Source organism: Tauraco erythrolophus, chromosome 17 (genome assembly GCF_009769465.1).
Source record: "Tauraco erythrolophus isolate bTauEry1 chromosome 17, bTauEry1.pri, whole genome shotgun sequence".
Taxonomy (NCBI): Eukaryota; Metazoa; Chordata; class Aves; order Musophagiformes; family Musophagidae; genus Tauraco; species Tauraco erythrolophus.
In genome coordinates this window covers 5,716,530-5,736,350 of record NC_141481.1, presented here as the reverse complement: position 1 = coordinate 5,736,350, position 19,821 = coordinate 5,716,530, and the positions used below count along the sequence as shown (strand labels likewise).

Genomic DNA, 19,821 nt, shown 5'->3' with positions numbered 1-19,821 from the left:
GGCTGTTACGCAAAGGAGATAACGAGAAAGAAAAATAAAAAGAGGCTCCAAACGTGTAACAGATGGAGAGACAAAAAGTGACATGCACTCTATGTGGCAGAGGTAAAGAGAAGGTGAAGAAGATGATAAAGATGGGTAGACTGACAGATGGGGAGACAGGCAATTTATAACCAGTGATATATTACCTTGTCAACATGAATGTAATAAAAATGGTCTTTATGGTAAATAGCCTTAAACATGCGTTGGAGCTGCCGAGAAGCTCTGCCATGAACAACCAAGACAAATGCGATCCTGACTGGGTTGGCTGGCATGTATTCTACGGAGTCCTCATCCCACTGTACATTGTTGTTGGCTTTTCCTGTTTGAAAACAAAACACAGGACATCTCTGAGTGTATCCATAGGGCAGGGATGCAGAGAGCAGTACACATTTCACCTCGGCTCTTTCTAAGGGAAAGTGAGAACTCACGAGGGGTGCCAGCCTGCGTGCCATCCAGATCGCACCCCTCTCCTCCATCACTGTACAGGGTCATCACCCCATGATGATAATCCCCATGATCCTTCCCCATGTAGCCCTGTCTGTGTGCCTCAACCTGGACACGGCTGCATGAACACAGATAAGCAACCAAATGTTTATAAGTCAGACCAAGCTCTACCTGGGTACACACATTTGCATCTTCAAAGGAATCACCTCAAAATTTCTAAGCACTGTTCAAAGTATTTAAAAATGCCAAGGCCAACTTCCCCCCTGCTCTCCCAGAAATGACACCCCTCATTTAGTAAAAGATGCTCGTTCCTGTGATCAGCACAGCTCTGCTGAGAAGCTGGTGAAACTCTGGTGCTTAACAGCTGCTGGGGATTATGTCGACTGATAGCATTTATTTGTAATAGCAGATGTATCCTGGAACATTTAAATGGCAACCTTCATATCTTCACCTCTTCATGTAGGAGAGGGGCTCTTATAATCCTATTTATAAAATTTATGTTCATTTTTATTTTAACAGAGGAATTTCTGGTCTCCATTTTTTAAAGCAAACACCAGTACAAGGTTAAGACAGGATATACTGATTAAGAAAAGAGCTAGAGGGACATTTTTACTCAGAAATTTAAAGTGCTTTGTTTTGGATTTGTGTAACAGCTCTTCAACTCAAAAATCTGAACACAATGTAAGAAAAATGCAATTTTATCACAAAACTGACATTCATTCTTCAGTTAAACAACCTCTTGAGTGCTCTGACCTTGTAAAGACTTTTCTCAACAAAAGTTAATTATGTTAAAAATTTCAAGTTCATCCTAAACAGAACAAGGAAGTGCCTCAAAGCTCAAAAAACTCCTGCCCCTATTTTGCTCTCGCATATTTTAACTTTTTTCTTTTGTAAATGAAAGGCAGCATCATTGCCCAAAAAGTTACTTAGTCCCTTCCCTCTCCCCCCTCCCCCAGGTACATTTTTTCAAAGTCCTAAGATCTGAGTTGGTTTTTTTCCTCTAAAAGGTAAATGCATTTAACAATCTCAAAAAATCTGAACTTCTGATTGTACTAAAAATACATATTTAATTACTGGAAATGCATGTCAACATGGGCAGGACTCAAATGTTCATTTCCCACTACAAGTAAAGGTTTGGAAATGGCCATGCCTACAAAGTCCCAGAGGCTCATTGCCCCATGTAAAAGACCCTTATCTCCCTGCAGCTCCTCAAGAAACATCTATCTGCAGTCGTACTGGGCATAATTTAATGCAACTTTATTGCCCCAAATTGTATTCAGACTACCCATCAGGAAATTTCTAGCCCCATGAGTCACTCTTAACTTTAAATGGGTCATCAACAACTTAAATGGTATTTCTTTAAAAAAACTCCACCATTAATTCAATCAGACTTGGATGAACAGCATTAAAATATGAGGAAAAAGCTTAAATTTAATTTCTTCTATCATTTTCAGTTTGTTTATTGTGGCCATTTGCCTATGCTCAGTTCTACTGTTTCTCCTGCACAGCCGACGAGTTTCCCAATGCGTGTGCTCAGGCCTCCTGCACAGCGACAGGGACAGAAAAGGACCATGAAAGAAAGAAAACGTGTGCAAGGAGAACTGACAGGGGAATAAAGGGCAATTGCAACTGCTAAAACAACCATTTTTCTTTTAAATTGCCTTGATTTCAAGCTGATGATGTCCCATCAACGGACTCAAATACTTTTAGTGGTTTTCATTACATTTTTGGATACCTTTCCTCTGAAATTAGTGGCTTTCTACAATGATGTGTAGAAGGTGAGGGGAATTTAAAATAGCCACGTTGTGGATCTTTTATTTTAAACTAACTTGCTTTCAATACCCACACTATCATTTATCTAGCAATTACTGAGAACAAAATCCTCCCAAATTTTCATCTGAAATGCCACCTCACTTCATCAGGTTTGTCTAATAAATTCCTGTAGTGAGTTATTTTCCTCTCTCCTATTTTCCTACCCTAACCTTTTTTTCCACATGTTCCTTCCTCACTTCTCTTTTAGGTTCAGGTTTTTATAGTCCCTTTTTCCACCTGCATACTATTATGACTTCTTTAATCTAATCCTATTCTTGGCTGCTCAGAATTTCATGAAGGTAAGAATGTTGTATTTTTTTCCATATGTCAGAATATCTGCTACTTCCACTCTATACTGCTACTTCCCTGGTTTTAGTCCGTGGCTGATTAGCACCCTCTATTTCGCAGACTACTCCACTGATAAAGAACCAGCTTGGTTTGCAAATAGGATAAAATTGGCAGGAAACATTCAATTGAGTATCTGCTTACTAAAAAATACAGTAGGACTTGAGAGCTGTAAAAAGCCATGTCAAGATCTGAATAGCTCTAACTACTGCATTTCCATAAACTTTTAATGCAAATATATACCAAAGTCTTGCACATCATGCTAATGCCTCCGTATTAATGGCCTGCCTCTTGTGTAGGAGTGCATCTCCTTCTGGGTGTCAGGACAGAAGACACGAAAGATGCATCAGATGACTTCACTTAACAGCGTACCATTCAGCAGTGATAAAGTGATAACAATGTGAAAGGATTTTAAGGCAGTACTTGCATTTGATAGCTATTTCACCGCCAACACTACATTGCCATTTGCCACAGGCACTAAAGCTCACACGCTAATTCGAGTGGCCTCCACCCTCGGTCACTTCAGACCAACAAAAAGCAGTTGTCAAGACCACCTTTCTCTCCCTGGTCCTCAACAGCCCTTGACAATATTTCCACATCTGTTCACTTTTCTCCTTCTTGCCCACCAGGTATAGAGAAGTCATGGGCAGCGTCCTTCCTCGGTGGCACTCCCTGTGCTCAGCCCTCACTAGCACTTGCCACCTCTCCACATGTCATTGTCTACCTTTCCAAGAAAAATGAGTCAAGCCAACACAGAAGAATTCTCATCTTCTCCTCCTGCTCTCAATGCTTGTGGCAGTCTCAGCATCTGGAACTGCACTCCATCTCACCTAGAAACCTTCTCTGAGTGTGCACGAGCCCAGATTTACCCCCAATTTCTAACTGTCATCAAGGCGGGCATCGCTGCATTGTCAAGTGAACTTTCCTATGCATTTAAGGCATTCCCTTTTTCTAGGGCAACTTACACAGATTGCCATTTTATAAATTGTAAAAAGTCCACAAAAAGGTCAAGCAAAAGCCCTGAAGCATATTACGTTACCCTTTCATCTTGGGAGCCCAGCTCTAGCCTGGGGAACAGCTTTGCACACATGAGTGAGTGGGGAGAGTGCATAGACAGTATCCTCTTTACTGCTGTCTGGCATAGGTGAAACAGTAGCTCTGGCCTGGAAGCAGCAGGACTTGTCTTAAACTTCCTCAAAATTTGCTGTTTCATTACGCAATGGACATGCTGCCTTGCTTCAGAGAAACTGCCACATGGAACCTCAACAGAAGTGGCAGTGCTTACTCAGCTCCTAACAAATACTTTCTAGCCCTTGTATCAAAGCATATTTATTTTGCCATCCTACACTGAAAACAAAATGTGGTATTTTGCTCTATGACCAAATGCCTTTCACAAACTTACTAAGAAAAGCAAAAGTTGCCCTCTGGCTTCCTGCTCAAAGCGTGACAGGACGGACATCAACATGTGCTGGCAGGAAAACCCATACCTATTTTTGCAGGTAACAGAATCTCAGCACTAGTGCAATTTCAACTTGCACTTTCTAGAGCCCAGAGAAATCAAGAGTTCAACCTTCAACTATTGCAGTATTACTAAATGCCAGAATAATAAACACAGTGCAATCATTTTCATATTTGTTGTGGTGCCACATTATGCTCAATCATCGACCAATATAACTTAGAGTCGACCTGCTAATCTTTTACTTCTATTGCTAATTAATGAGATCATCAGACATCTCTAGAAGCACAAATCAATCTTTTAATGAATTTTGTGAGCTATATTATTTTTTGTAAATCAATCCATCAACTTCTATTCTCATCTTGGTATTTTTCTGGCTGTTCAACAGAATACCTCTGGGCGAAGATACCCGGATGCTGCTGACTTCATCTGAACACAGCTGCACGTGTGTGCTCTGCCTTGACAGCATGAATCAACGGATAGAGGACATCAGAAGGGTTATTGCTGTGTAGTTCAGCACACTATTTACTGCTATTAGATCCATAAATGCAATCGGAAGCACCATCATTACAGTAGGAGTACTAGCCATGATCACTCTGAAGAGGCAGAGCTCTACAGTCCCTACTAAAACTCAGAGGAGCAGCCCCATCTCCTTCAGCAGGACCATTTCTGCAGCAGCCAGCAGAGCGGTAGTTGCTGAACTCTCAGATTTCCATTATGAACTCATTTTCAATTGCTCACAACTCAAAACAACAGAGCAGGTTGAAAATTTCCAGGCTTGGTTTTCTTCTGAAAGTGTTTTCCATTTTGGTTAGAGCAAAACCAGTTTTGCCTTGTTTGAATGGCAACAAGACTAAAATAAAACTTCACATTCCTTCATCTAGAAAACCCAATTTTTGTAACAGACCTAGTAATAGAAGTAGTTGGGAGTTATAGAAAAACAACAAAAAACTTCACTGAGCAGTTACCAGTGAGCTATCAGGACCTGATGAGAAGTCTTTGTCTGAGGGCCTGGTAATAGCAATGTTTATCTGGACTGGAGGTAAGGCCCAATGATCCATTACAGCAAGTGTCTCATTTGCCGTCAGGCTTGAGAGGGGATGTTCTGTCTTCCTGCAGTACACTCCAGTGAAGACACTTCGCACAGGCAAGGTAACCCCTGAAGCACAGTGTGTGTTAATCATGCTTAGATGAAAAAGCAATTTTTTCCTATGCCAGAACCGAGAAAATCATCTTTAGCAACATTAATCCCAACTTTAGGATGTCAGTTTTCACCTCCAGTCTAAGAAGTGATTAATTTGTTTCCATGGTGGCCCTTGTGGACATCTTTAGTGAAAGAAAACATTTTAGGTGAGCACTGATTTTTTTTTTTTTTTTTAAAATATTATTACTATTTGTATGTAAAATGCCTACTGGTCTATTCACAGTGCAGAAGACTCCTCTGGCAAATAAGGGTACTCACCAAAGAGTGGGCTGAGCAGCGTGTGCCATTTTGGTGAACACGTATACTGACAGCCAACCGGCCGCATGGAGCTCTGCGTATCGCAGACACGTTCTGCTCGCCCAAGGCTATCGCCTGCGGCCCTGTGCCTCCAAGAAGCGGCACGAGCTGATGGTGTTTGGCATCTCAGGGAATCAGCACCTTCGTGTGCCACCGGAACCGAGCACATCCACCACCCAGGCCAAAGAGGGCCTGAGTATCACCCCTGGCAAAACAAGCCAAGCTCCTGATGAAGATAATTAACATGACCAGTCACACATGTGGCTTCTTTTAGTGGGTTTTAACCTGCTCAGCAAAGTGGGAGAGGTGAAATCAGCTGAGAAGATCTTCTGTGCAACTGTCCCCAGGGCACAGGGATTTGAGAGGGATGCTTATGGTTTACAGGATGAAATGTTGCTGGTTATGTTCTGTGGCTACCCATACTTTTTATCTGTGAGCTAGCACTGTGCACTTTGGATAAAATTTCAGAAATCACGCTGCTATTGAAAAGTGGATATTCAATTTTTTTGCAGTAATGTTTTATCTCAACAACCCGGCTCTAGTATTTTTCATTCTCAGACTCTACCATGAATTACAGAAGCAATTTATGATACTCTGTAAGTTCATACGATCAAGTAACTCATAAGCAAAAATCAATGCAAGGTAGGCGGGAAGCAGCAAGACATAATTTACGAGCACTCGATGACTAGTCCATTTAACATTAAAGAGACAGATTTCAGTAATGTCCTTTCCATGCTGAGCAGAAGCCCTGGCTTGGAACAAAGGGGCTGCTGATGTGGACCTTTTGAGACCGCTTTAATCATTTCAGAGGGTGTAAACTTAGGGCAGTCAGAGGAGAAGAGCCACTACCTTACAGCTGGACAATTCCCTTCAGGAGATCACTGGAAGTTTCTCTACAGCGAGTTTGTGAACTAATAAGCAGCTCTGCATCCCTGCAGAATTTCACATAAAAAGGGAAACTCACTGTCATTACAGATTTGGGTTTAGTTCTGCTGCAACCCCTGTGCTGGACAGATGCCTACCTTGTCCATGAACAGAAAAATAAAGTGAGTGAAAGAAGAAAGGTAGGAAGACAGAGGACGGACATGTAGAACTGTTTCATATTCACACTGGATCATAAGAAGATGATTTGTTTCTATCTTTTCCCAAGGGGCGGGGGAAAAAAGATAATTTTCTCTTTTGGAATTTGAAATAAAACGTTTCCATCCTAGTTTTGTCATCCTTCCATTACAGCTCTTTAACATTTGTGCTACAATCACCACTTCCAAGACTTACTCAAGAACCCATTGGGGCTGGTATCATCCGTTAAGCAAATCCAGAAAGACACTTTGCACCAGAAAACTTTGTGGACGTTTTTCATATAATTTGAAGGATTCATTGTAAAGGATGAAATTTAAGAAATTTGAGAACAAAGGCAGAAATCTTTTTTTATTACAAAATCCATGAAAGCAGTTGGGATAATGCAGGACTGTCCAAGATCAATCTCAGTACAGAACTTCAGGTTATGTGCTTGCATGTGCAGGTGCTACGACAGCACGTTTATATCCATTACATTTCAAACAAAACCAGCAAGCATTTGCTTTGAAGCAGCCTGCCATACTTCAAACAAAAACTTTGTTCTGTGTTGCAGTCTCGAGCAGTTACTGGAACCATTTTTATGATTTGCAAATGACCAACTAATTATCAGATACCGCTATAATGCACTTGCAACACACACTAAACTTAATTTACTAGGATACTTATCTAGGCAGGCCAATAATCTCAGTAAGGAGCTTGCTTCTCTGACTATTCTAATTATGAAAACAGTAGCATTCCTGGGAGACAAATCTCAATTGTTCGTAGTTTTGCTGGAGTGTGTCAGCCAAGCATTTTTTCCCTTTTCCCACTGATTCTCATGAATAAATAAATAACGCTCAAAAGCAACAGTAAATTAATTAATGTTGAATTAGAATGAATTTCCTAATAATAATATTTATCATATCAATTAACAGCCAATTAGCACACCATGATCAGTGCTATTAGGGTGAAAACAAAATGCCTTCTAAGTGAGCATTAGGTTATTTTTACTTTATTCAGCGACATTACTGGACTTTAGAGAGGTAATATAAAGCAGATCCAACAGACACAAATATTCCTTCCAAAGACTATTCTCTGCTCTTGCACCTTATACCTTGGTTCAACATAACATTTGGGAGGTGACACACTTGGAAACCACAAAAAAGAGAAAGATCACTATTTACAGGAGCCTGTACCATTACAGCCCTAAGAAAACTCTCTAATAAAAAAGGTTTTTCCAGCTTGGCTCTCGGGACTGAGCAGCAGCCCATTCAGAGTGGTAGCCCCAGCTCAGAGTCAAAGCTTGTGGAGACCAACCAGCTAATCACCAAAACCAGGAGTAATTCCTGAATGTGCCAGTTCTGAGAAAATACACTCAAGACAAAAGAAGAAAGGCAGTTCTGTCTTTTACGGTTAACACATAAGATGTGAAGGTTTTCTTAATGTGTGGAGCCACCCTCCTCTCCCAGTGAGCTCACTGCAGGGCAAGACACTTCATTCAGGTCTTGTGGCCCAAGAGCTGACTTCCACCCAGCAGAGTGACAGCTGTCAGCGAAACACTGTGCTCATGAGGAGGGGAGAGGTTATAGAAATTAAAAAAGTAGTGAAAGGGTAGAGAAAAGACATGCGTTTAGATCTCTTACCCACCACTGATTGTTGCTAAGGATGCTCCTTTCAACAGCCCAAAACTGATGAGAACAGGAATTTGTCAGATGAGATAAGTCATCCCACCACTCCCAAGAAAACTGATGACACAAACCCAAACTGAAGCATTTATAAAACTTCATCCACTACTTGCATGTTCTGGACACAGCTACAGCCATGCCAACAGTACTCTGGGTTCTACAAAAACAGTACTGCAGCGTTGGGAGGTACCCAGTTCCTCTGGGCAGCTTGTTTAGCTGGTGCATGCTATGGGCCATTATTCACCAGCACATCCTTTCTGGAGAGCCCCTGCCAGGGCTGCTGGCAACGGAGCTCCTGTTGTCCCCTGCCCCTCCGATCAGTGACAGTGGCGAGATTCACACCGTCCAAGTGCAGCAACATAATTTAGGTGCCTAATTTAACACGTTGGCCTCTCCAAACAGTCCGTGGATAGAAAGACTTTCCAAAGGCTGTTCACACTATGGCAACAGAGGCAGTGGCAACAAGGCTCACCGCCATTCATGCCAAAACCAACAATAGGCTCTGGAGTCAGATCTTCAATATACTGAAGCACTTCTATCCCTTCCCTGCTGGAGGCCTTCAGATTTCTTATGCAGGACAAGAAGAAAACGTAGAAAACATCCTTAAATCAGTTCAGACTTTCACTTCTGCCTCAAATCATCACCAAGTTTAATCCTCCAAGGAACAGAAAGCCAACCAGTTACCACACAGCAACCAAGGAATACGTTAAACCACAAAGTAACAATACCAACACAAATCCCATGCATGACAGCAAGAAAGCCCCATCAAGGATCATGCCTCAAATTAGCATTTGAAAGAGCCTTTGTTGATTCCAGCACCTATTTTTGTGTTTTGCAGTGTGTTTGGAGACACACATCCGTAACCTTTACTCCATCTCTTCCTGTCATGCTCACAGTACAAATAATCAATAAGGAGTGAAAACAAAAGCAATTACATCGTTAAAATAAGTCTCTACTTCACATAACCTCCCAGGAGATATTCAGGTACTGCTGAGGCTACTAAGAAATGAATATGTAGATAAAAGCATGTTTGTTACCTGCCTGATCAACGTCTTCCCATTCTGTCTTACCGCGCTGCCATCTTTCAAGTCCTATGTAAAGTATCTTTTCCCCAGATATTCTTAAAAAATGAACAGTTAATCATTATAATCAGTTGGTGTAAGGCCAGGACCAAGTTAATTTATACCATACGAGGATCTGGTCTGCTAACTCGAAATTAATCCTTCCTTTGAGATTCCCATTACATCTGTCTCCTATCTTTTGAATGCAGAATTGGAAGGACAGAGTCTGCTTTATTCTGTGCCCAAGATAATTATGAACATAATGTTGGAAACAGACCAAAAAAGTCAAGACTTTCACAAGTATTTTACATAGCTAGCTTGGAAAGGTCTAGTTAGATATCAAGAATAAAGATCAACACTAGCAAAAGTGAAAATAAACCTGCAAACCTGTGCCTTGGGTCTGCGTGTTGTAAAACGCAGAAGTTTAGCCTTACGTTTGAGCTGACACTAGTTGCACTGCAAGTGAAATTAATAGGAATTTCACAATAGAGTCAAAAGAGAGAGAAAAGATAAATAGCACATGTCAGAGCAGATTCACTCCAAAGCTGTCAGGCTTTGCTCCCTCTGCTTCCCTTTGAGTTAAACTTTATGGATTTCAAAAGCTGCAGGGCTGGGACACAGCTGAGCGCTTTTAAGAATCTCACACTGTGGCAATAAAAGATGCCTGAGACATCAGATTGATGTATGTGTATGTACCATAAATACACATATGCCGTGTGTGTGTGTACACACACTGTATATATAGACTGATAGGTTAGTTGAAAAATAACTGGAATTGAAATATTTCAACTAAAATGCCATACCTAAAAAACTTGCTTCCCATGGAAAAAAAAAAGCATTTTCTGCTTCAGAGTATACATTTTTCAACATGTGTGCTCACACGTAACTATTGTCAAATACCCTTATGTCAAAGGATACTGGTAAGGAATGTTTTTCCCAAATGACCCGAAGCAAATCTCCTCCCAAGCAAGAGAGTTGCAGAAGCATGGCCATTCCAATTCTGCAGGCTTTCCCCCGTACCACCTGTGATCTCTTGTTATCTCTGGTCAGCAAATCCAGCACAGTACTGGGACGTCAGCTCCAGTGTTAGATTCACTTCCAGCTCTGCAGAACACAAGGCTCAGCCCAGCTGGTACTCCCAGGAAGACCAGGATATTTCTAGCTTCCCTGCTTAAAGTTCCCCAGCTTGTCACCCACTGCTTAAAGGCTCCTCAGGTGACATAGTCCTGTTGATGAGCAGAAATGGGAATCATTAGACAGGAATTAGAGCACTAAATACTTTTCTAAGATCCGTGCCTTCCCTTAATATTGGCATTCATCTACACGATGATTTTACTTTTCTCTGTACTATGTGAATCAAATGAGAAAATTCTGTGTAATTTAAATTTCTAAAGAAGTACATAACCTCAAGGTCCCTATATGAAGCACTTCTCCTTTATCCATCTGAATAGTAACACATGAATTATTTTGTCATTGATCAGTTCTCGAACTTCAAGAAAACTTGCTACCATGTGTACTACTTAAGGGATGAACATAAATAACTTTACCCAAAATATAAGAAAAATAGGACCAATCTTCTTAGTATATTACTTGTCAGACAGAGGAATGCAACATAATTATATTGTGACATTTCCAACAGCAAATATATTCTACTGTAAGCAATTAACACTGGTTCCTTTGGCAGGCTTCAAAAGATTACTCATATGGCATGCTAAGTTACAATAACATTTGAATAATAAATAAAACCAGACTACTTTAGCTAGATTTTAACATACATGGACAGGTCAAAACACAGGAGAAATAAATGGATGTAATTCTTGCACAGACCACCCTTATACTGCAAAATTGTTCATTAACATGGAAAACGTTCAGGAGGTAAATATGTGATTTTTTTTTGAAAAAACAAGCACTAGTGACGGCAAGTACTTTGGATCTAATTGAAATGGAGAATTTTGGTCTGTGCACTGTGTGTTACAACCCACGTGCCTCTTCCAGGAGATGGGAAAGGTAGGGCTGAGCTCTCCTTCCTGGCTGGAATGCTTTCCAGAAGCTGCTTCTGATCAAAAGGGATTAGTAAAGATGGTTTAAGAAGAAAATCATCAAGCATTAATCCTCTAAACATTTCATAGCCAACATATCTTTAGTACAATCCCTCTAATCCAATTAGGGTGCCTTGAAAATCATATCTTGAATTCCATGCTTCATTGTGATCGGTTCTGTGCGAGTGAAACATGCATTTACAAGACAGCTGCTAAATGCCTTCTCTGCTTTCCAGCCTGCTCTTCTTCCTCTGCTGCAACTAAACCCAAACCTGTCCTCCAACAGGCTGGCTCCAGCCCTGCAAGCTGCATTAGCAGCAAACACGTGTGCCCTAACACAGCAGTCAGGGTGAGCATTCCCAGCAACTTCAAAAGCAAGCTCACGACACAGAAGAGAGATTTTGGACCTTAAAATCTCTTTCGTTCATAAACATACATAATTAAATACACACGGGAAGCTGAAAACATAATTTTAACTTCCCATTTCACATCTGAATATCAGTTACTTAGAAATATATAAGAGTAAGTGGACTACAGCCCTAGCGGGTGGGTACGCATGCTGGCCTTTCGACATTCATCCCTTTGAACCAATGGGGAAAACAATTCCTAAACCAATGTTTTCGCAAGCAAGGAACAAATTACTTCTCGTTAAGCAAGCCTGAGTTTTCAAATGTTCTCACAAAAATTATTTGGATTGATCTTCACAAGGATGTATATTCACACTTACATTTATGGGCAAAGAACAGAAAAAAAGTGTAGTCTTGTTGTTAAAATTAAGGACCTTCACTCTATTACTCCATCATGGTATAAAATGATCCCATTAACATACCACTAGAGGAAAACAAAGGAAAATCAAATTGCTGGCAAAGGAAGACGTTCAACAAAAGCAAAATAAAGTGATTTCTCTGTATTTCACCAGACATTTCTGTTTTGTTGTTAAAAAAAACCAATGTGCAGATAATATCATTTTATTGACTAAATAAGTTACTGGCTACTGTTAAAAGCATCTGGGGAGAATCTGTACGTGAAATACATTCTTGCAATAATACCATAATTTATAAACCAGAGTTATAAATATCTCTCAGATTTTAACAAGGCTATGATGTCCTTGGATGTCAAGGAACTGCTTAAACACTAACGTGTAGAAGACTCCACTCTACACCGCAAAAGATGAATATTTGTGCAATGTTTAAAATAAAAAAAAAATAATGCTGACCTTTCATGGACAAAAATAATATATATTATTTCTAAAATTATTTTTGCTCTGCTCCTCAGTCTGCCTTCCCATTCTGTAACTCTCCACATTAGCAGAGGCGCTAGATTTGGCACCAGACACTTGTCATTTACTGCAGTTGGGACTGATTCTGCCCTTCCAATGCTGCTGCCCGTGTGCTGGCAGGGTTTTAGCAGGACCTCAGCTTCAGGGGAGCTCTGCTTGTGTGCAGCTTATCCCACACCATTGAATCTGGGGAGTTTGGCAGAAGTGAGCGTGATGTATTAGCGTAGATTTCTAGGAATAACTTAACGGTGCAGCGTACTATGATGACAGGGCACTTGTCCAAGTAGTGATGCATTTTAATTAGGCAAAGTGAGTGCTAAAATATGCTTTGAAGCTCTAGATGTAATTCAGTAGCATTGGCTTCCAATATAATTGTTTTTTTTTCCTGCCACCTGCTCACTCATACCCAAGCCATTTGACCACCCTTATCACAAGGGAGGCTTAAAAAAAAAAAGAAAACAACAACAACAAAAAGAGCCTGCATGCAGATGTAATTCAGTTCCTCCTCCTCTAAAAAGATGGAGCCCCAAACTAAACAAATTCATTCACAACTTGGCTTTTACGGTACAGGAGGACAGGAAAATCAATTGGCAGCAAAACTGCTTAGCAAAACTAACTTAGGAGATGAAAAAGTGTGAAACACAAGAAACATCTCACAGATTGTTAAATGACATGTTTGTTTAAAAAAAGAGACCAGTGAAAATAAGAAATACTGGCAGAGCATAGCAGTAACAACCAAAAGACTCCCTGGCTGTCGGTTGGTGAAAGCTTGGCATTAACCGCAGACCCCCGAGTGAAGAGCAGATGCCTCATGGCCCTCAGACACTGAGCACCTGAGTCATAGGTACTAAATCAGCACGCAGGGCAGGTGAAGCCAGCCCTTGCCACAGTTAATACTTTGAGCATCCTCCGGAAGAGGAGGATGAAGAGGTGGAGAGGGGAAGAGAGAGAAAAAAAAAAAAGCCCCAATAGGTTTGTTGCAAAATTGTTATATACCTCATTATCTGCAAGGGGAGGACCAGTGAGGATCCTAATGCTGGCACCTCTGAAGTACAGAAAAGTACAAAATCACAACACCAGAGAATCAGGAATCATCACTGTTTCCAGTTATAGCGAAGTCTCCAATTATTATTGTAGCTGCTGCGAACACTTCCGCGTGGCTGTGGACCATCAGGAATTCATCCTTCTCATATCTTAAAAGCTAAAACCCTCAAAGATCATTTTTAATTGTAGATAAGGATAGATATTACTTTTTAAGGCAAGGAGTCAGCTAACGAGTAGTAGCAACATAGTTCTTTTTGGTTCATCTGCTGAACTCATTTCAGTCCATCTCCTGCTACGCAGCAGGAGTCATCCATCTGAAATCAATGGAGAATCGACAGTGTAAAATTAGCATCAAAAAGAGAATTAGCATGTCTGAGCCAAATTCTGCTCAATTTGCTTATGTTCCAGCTCTGAACAATCTTGATCTATATAAATGCAGATTAACTTTGAGCTTCCTTAACAATTCCCCATTTCAGCCAAAAGAATCAACTACAACTGAGCTGCAATTTCCTTCAAATATCATTTATTTTCCAATATCTTTATTTTGACATTAAAAGAATGATGAAAAATGTCTTCATAGTTCCCAAGTCACTATTGCTAGAAGGCAAACTTTTTATCCATGCACACATCACTCCCTCTCTTCCTTTCTTCTGTGAGACTGACGGGGCAGAACCCATCACCTGACCCACACTAAAACTGAGTAATTTCTGAGGATCCTTCTCCTTGTGCCTCAGTGATATCTGCCTCTGGAAAAATGCTCTCTACCAACCTGAGTGCCTAGATCCTGCTGCACTCACTTGAAGTGCTGGAAGACTGTAGATCTGATTAACACCATCAAAAATACAGGCCAAAGTAGCCTGTTGAGGATGCTTAGAAGAGTTTTGAGCACTATATAACTTATTTTTTCCAGCCAAGTCATGATTCCTTAGTGGATTCTGCCCATGCCTCCTTTTAAAACTCAGCTGGTTTTGCTGTAACCTTGCTTAAAACATGTAGTTGAATTGTCTCCATATCTAATCAGTTTGATTATTTCTTTCTGGAGTTGAAAAAAAGTCTTTTCACATTATAGAATCATAGAATATCTTGAGCTGGAAGGGACCAATAGGATGAAGCAAGCCCAACCCCCTGCTCCTCGTAGGACCACCTGAAACTAAACCATATGACTAAGAGCATTGTCCAAACACCAACATGCATTTACTTCAAAACATCCAGTGCCAGCCTGCCTGTCTATAAAACAAGCTGCAGTGCGCAGTTGTGCTGCCTGCTCAAGGACTGCCCAAAGTAATTCTTTATTGAAAACACTGCATCTGATTCCCAAGGTTAGGAAGAAAGCAGTATATTTTCTATCAAAGCCAGGTTACTATTTAACTATTCTAGTTTATTCATACTAAACAATCCCTTCCCTTTTTATGTTTACATTCAATTTAATGGTACTGCTTATCATCAACTGACGGAAGTTTTAAACATTACCACCAAAGTTAAATGTAAAAGAAGAAACCCAGAGAAAATATACCTCTAAGGCAGTACTTCAAGAAATTTCCTCAGAAGGAAACCTTAGAACACTTCAGAACACTATTTTAGAATAGGTAAAGTAAAAAGAAAAAGCAGTTTGTTTACCACTCTGACCTTATTATCACAGTAAGTACCATCTTTTCCTTAACGTAAACACACTTTTAATTTCTGGAATGACTCTTTATGTAAACTAATTCAATGTCAAATGACACCGAATGCTCTACTGTTCAACAGGACAGCTTTCATAGAGTTGAAGACAACATCTGAAATAGAATGCCTGTTTGCTGGCAACCCTTTTATTAGAATAAAATCACCCTCCATATCCAAAAGTCAACTAGTATGGAAAGGGTTAATAGTATGTTAAATGAAGAAGTATTTGAAAATAACAATTACACCTGACACTAAATTACATTGCCCCAGTGTATAATCCCAAAAGAACACAGAGACCTTTTGCCAAAGGTGATTTGAGTGTTAATACGAAACCCAACGTGTGCTCATTTTAATTACATATGTGCCTGCTGAGAACATATGATAGAGTCCAAAAAGCTAATTCATTGTCAGCACGACAGCAGGAACTAATATTAAATCTTGCACACCAAGTAAGTCTTCCACATCACCAATTACCACACAAAACCAGGATGCATTGCAAATGCGGTAATCAGCATGGAAGTAAAATGTGAACAAAATATTGCTAAATAGAGCTCAGCTCTGAGCCAGCAGTGGGTACAGGATCTCACTTTCTCTTCAAAAGCAGCAGCATTCAGTTGGTCAAACTCTAACCCCACTTACACCAGGTTTGCACTGACTTTCACCGTGTTGATCCTCACCAGCACTGCAATAAAGTGGAGACACTGTTGCCCATAAATGCCATTAGTTAAAGTACACACTTCACTTGCTAATTCTTTTTAGTAATATATAACAGCAATTCAAAACAGATTTTTTTTTTCTTTTTATACTTAGCCTTAAATTTTCTGCATTTCAAAGATACTACTGAGCATTTTTGTGTTCTCATGAGTCTCTGACAGGTTTCTGGCACTGAAATCATGTTAAGAGTCAGTTTATACCTCTTAATCCACACCAGGCATGCTAACACACATTTTGATTTACTTTTAATTATGGACATATTCATGCATCAGTCAGTATTTTCTAAAGAAAGTGCCTGGAGTATGAAGAGGAGAACCCAGAGTCAATGCACACTGACGAGCTAACCCAGGGGAAACGAGACATAAACACAATTCTGAAGGCAGCAGAGACCCAGCCAATACTTCTAACTGCATCTTTACCTGCCTTTTTGTTGCTTTACTGATGCATTATTAATTAATAACTACTGAGCCTTCCCAACAGGGCATTTTAAGTAACAGTTGAATTTCTTTATGGATGATTATGAATCATAAAAGTATGTCTGCATGTTCAAAGCAATAAACAAGCCCAGGTAGGGAGCCTGAACTGCTGGGGAAACTGCTCTTTGAAGCTTGAAGTTTTAGGGATGCTAAATGCCTACTGTGTAATATTGCGCAATTTCCAGTCTAGCTTAATCCAATTAATCTGAAGAAATGTAGGATTTTCTGTGTTTTGCCTCAGCATAGGCAAATGCTGTTCAAAAAGATGATGGCATTTTAGAAAAGCTGCAGGGTTGGTTAGGTTCACTGCTTTATCCAAATGAAATTATGCCAATTTAGGCCAGCTAACAATAATCATTTCCAGTTCTCAACTAAGATACTGAAAATAAAATTGTCAAATCACAATTACTTCCACTCAAGATGTATGCAAATGATGAAATATGTTTCATCAGCTTTGAAATGCATTATTCAGGGATGATGCAAGGTTTTCATGTTCTGCTTAAATTCTGGACAAACTCAGAAAATTTTGAAAGTTTATTTAGGGCAGCTTTGTGCTATTGCAGCTGGAGAGTTTTACATATAGGTTGAAATAAATTTGTAACACTTGAAGATGAAAACTCATTTGGAGATCCTATTTATCCATAGGATAATTTTTTTCCTTCTCCACCTTCAAAAAGAAAAAGCCTCCTACTATTCAAAGCAAATTCCATCATCAGTGTTCAACAATATCACCACCTTTAAGGCAGAAAGGAACTTGCACTTCCCATTCACTCTTCACTAGGTTTAGTTACCATCTGAATAAGGATTTTATTTTTTTGCATATTGACTGTGTTTATTATTTCTTTCTAGTGTTTATACTGGCACATAGATAGCAAAAGAGCAGCTTCAGCTGTGCTTACAGGTCCTATTATCTGCCTTCTAGATAAATAATCCAGGCCCTTGCCATACAATGCTTGGTAGGTGAGGAAAAAGAATAATTATCTATACTGTTTTCTGGACAATGCAATACAAAATTATTAATCTGTATTTAGGCAAACTCTAGGCAAGAGAACATACGTGAGCAGACATGTGGGGCAGTGCACAAGAGCACCAAGGCTCCATAATACGTGGGCTGTTTCAATGGCCGTTTGCATGGGATCAGTCGTATCCACTAGCTCCGAGGCACAAATCCAAATGCCATCCTGTGGTTTTGTTTCCAGCTCTTCCAAGACCAAGTGTTTCTATTTCACTAATCCACTGTGTACCTTCTATACCCTCAGCACACATCAGTCAAAGGTAGGCTTAGTCATCTGACGTAGATGCTCGATACGTCTTGGCAGACAAAGTAACAGTGGTCCTTCTCTTTGCCTTCAGGAATGAGCCACCCCACAGACTTCTGGAAGGCTTTGTGTGTGCCATCTGAGAACAGCCAGCGTGCGAATGGCAACTTGCCCTATTCTGCTCAGTCCTGGGGAAAATTTTTACTCATCTTTCAAAGCCAACAGAATTTGCTATCAATTCCCCAGACAAACCACTACTATACTTTTCCTTTCTAATATTTCTTTCTGTCTCCTAATCTTAATTCTTTCAGTTTATGGCTCAGTTCTCCTACAAGGATTCATAGCAAACAGAAAGAATAATATCTTTCCTACTTTTAGATATTAAGATGGATCATTATTCCTCCTGATATGTTAGAAGATATTTATCAGTTTGAGTTATAAGGCCTTTCTGACTGTGAAGATTTAAACATCGATTTAATGCCAACTTAAAGACTCCTAAAAGTGTAGGAGATTGCATTAGATAAATAATTTAACAATAAAAGGTATATCAAGCCAGACATTATTGCAACCTTCCACCAATCAATCACCATTTTCCATGTTTATCCAATTTTCATCTCAAGGCTCTGTACATCAAATTGCCTAGACATATACTATACAACTGAAATAACTTCATAATTGAATAAAATTGCATAGCCATTAAAATTCTCTAATATCAAGATAGCTGACATTATGTTAAATATTGGCTTCAGTTCCATAGGGTAATAAATTCTGACCTAAATCCAATCTTTCATGGATAGCTGATTCATAATGAAAAATTACTGTTTTGTCACTTTACCTTAGGAAATTTACTGTGGACACTGATATAGCACCGGGCAGTCTTTGAAATATATGATAATTAAAAACACAGTTCCCTTCCTAGCCACCCTGAAACAAAAGGAATGGATACGTTTTGGTGCAAAAATATCAGACATGCTAATAGCTACCAGACCAAGAAAGTTACTGCTGTGCTTTTCCCAGGTCTCTAATGCAGAAGCAATCATCTGACACACTGCACAACTGCCACCTCTTAACAGTAGCCATCACACACAAGTTCCTGTACCAGGTCGAAGCTGCTGAGACAAACAGATAAAACTTTTCCTCTGATTTCACATTTGTGCATCGCCGTGGTGCAAAGCTGGAGAACCGCCGCCAGTGATGTGTTAATAAATTCGTTGCAGGTACCGTAAGTCAGACTGGACCTCCAGCTAGACTGCCTGCCCTCATCCCCCAGCAAAACCCCAGGGTTTTCAGGGATAGAACTATAGATTTTAGCACTTAATTCAAGTAACTTCAGAGAAACTTGGTTACCATTTTCCTCCTTAAAGATATTTTTGTTCAGCAAAATCCTTTAGAGGACTCAGAAAAAGTTGTTATTCTTTTGTAACAAAATTATTTCCAAGCCTCTTGATGAACAGAATTTAAAACCCACTTAAATACCAAACTAACACCACCACACACCATTTTTCCTCTATCCCTGGTCTGTACACAGCATGAGTTGTCTGAGATGTCCCAACAAGCCTGTGACACAGCAAGGAACGAAACCCAAGTTTGGCCAGTGCTAGTCTAGGGCTTACTCTCTAGTTAGTGCTTATATGGTTGGTTTCTGATATGGCGTAATGGAGCATATTCTTGCTGTCACTCTTCAGCTGGGAGCTCTCTAATGACTTCTCTGAGTAATCACATCCCCAGGTGATAATAAAATAAATAGACCTTGAAAAATATTCTTTCATCATAGGGACAATAAGAGAATCTTTTTTTCCCTTTCTTCTAAATGAGACTTCTGCTTGGATGGATTCCAGTATTAACTCTCTGAGCCACTTCAAGCTTGCACTGGGTCTCTCTAATACCACTCTTATTTCTTTCCTAAATTTTTGCAGTCTGCAGCAATAGGAAGCGAACATCAAGAAAAA

At 39.9% G+C, this 19,821-nt stretch overlaps 1 protein-coding gene across 3 annotated transcripts in view; it reads right to left on the bottom strand.

Annotated features, from left to right (window-relative positions):
- Positions 1-19,821, bottom strand: part of XYLT1 (xylosyltransferase 1) — a 194,481-nt gene that overhangs the window by 61,721 nt on the left and 112,939 nt on the right. For all 3 annotated transcript variants that reach the window (XM_086622158.1, XM_086622159.1, XM_086622160.1), the window contains one exon: positions 186-358. In XM_086622158.1, coding sequence (XP_086478284.1) covers positions 186-358 — 173 coding nt within the window. The remainder of the gene's footprint in view (positions 1-185; positions 359-19,821) is intronic.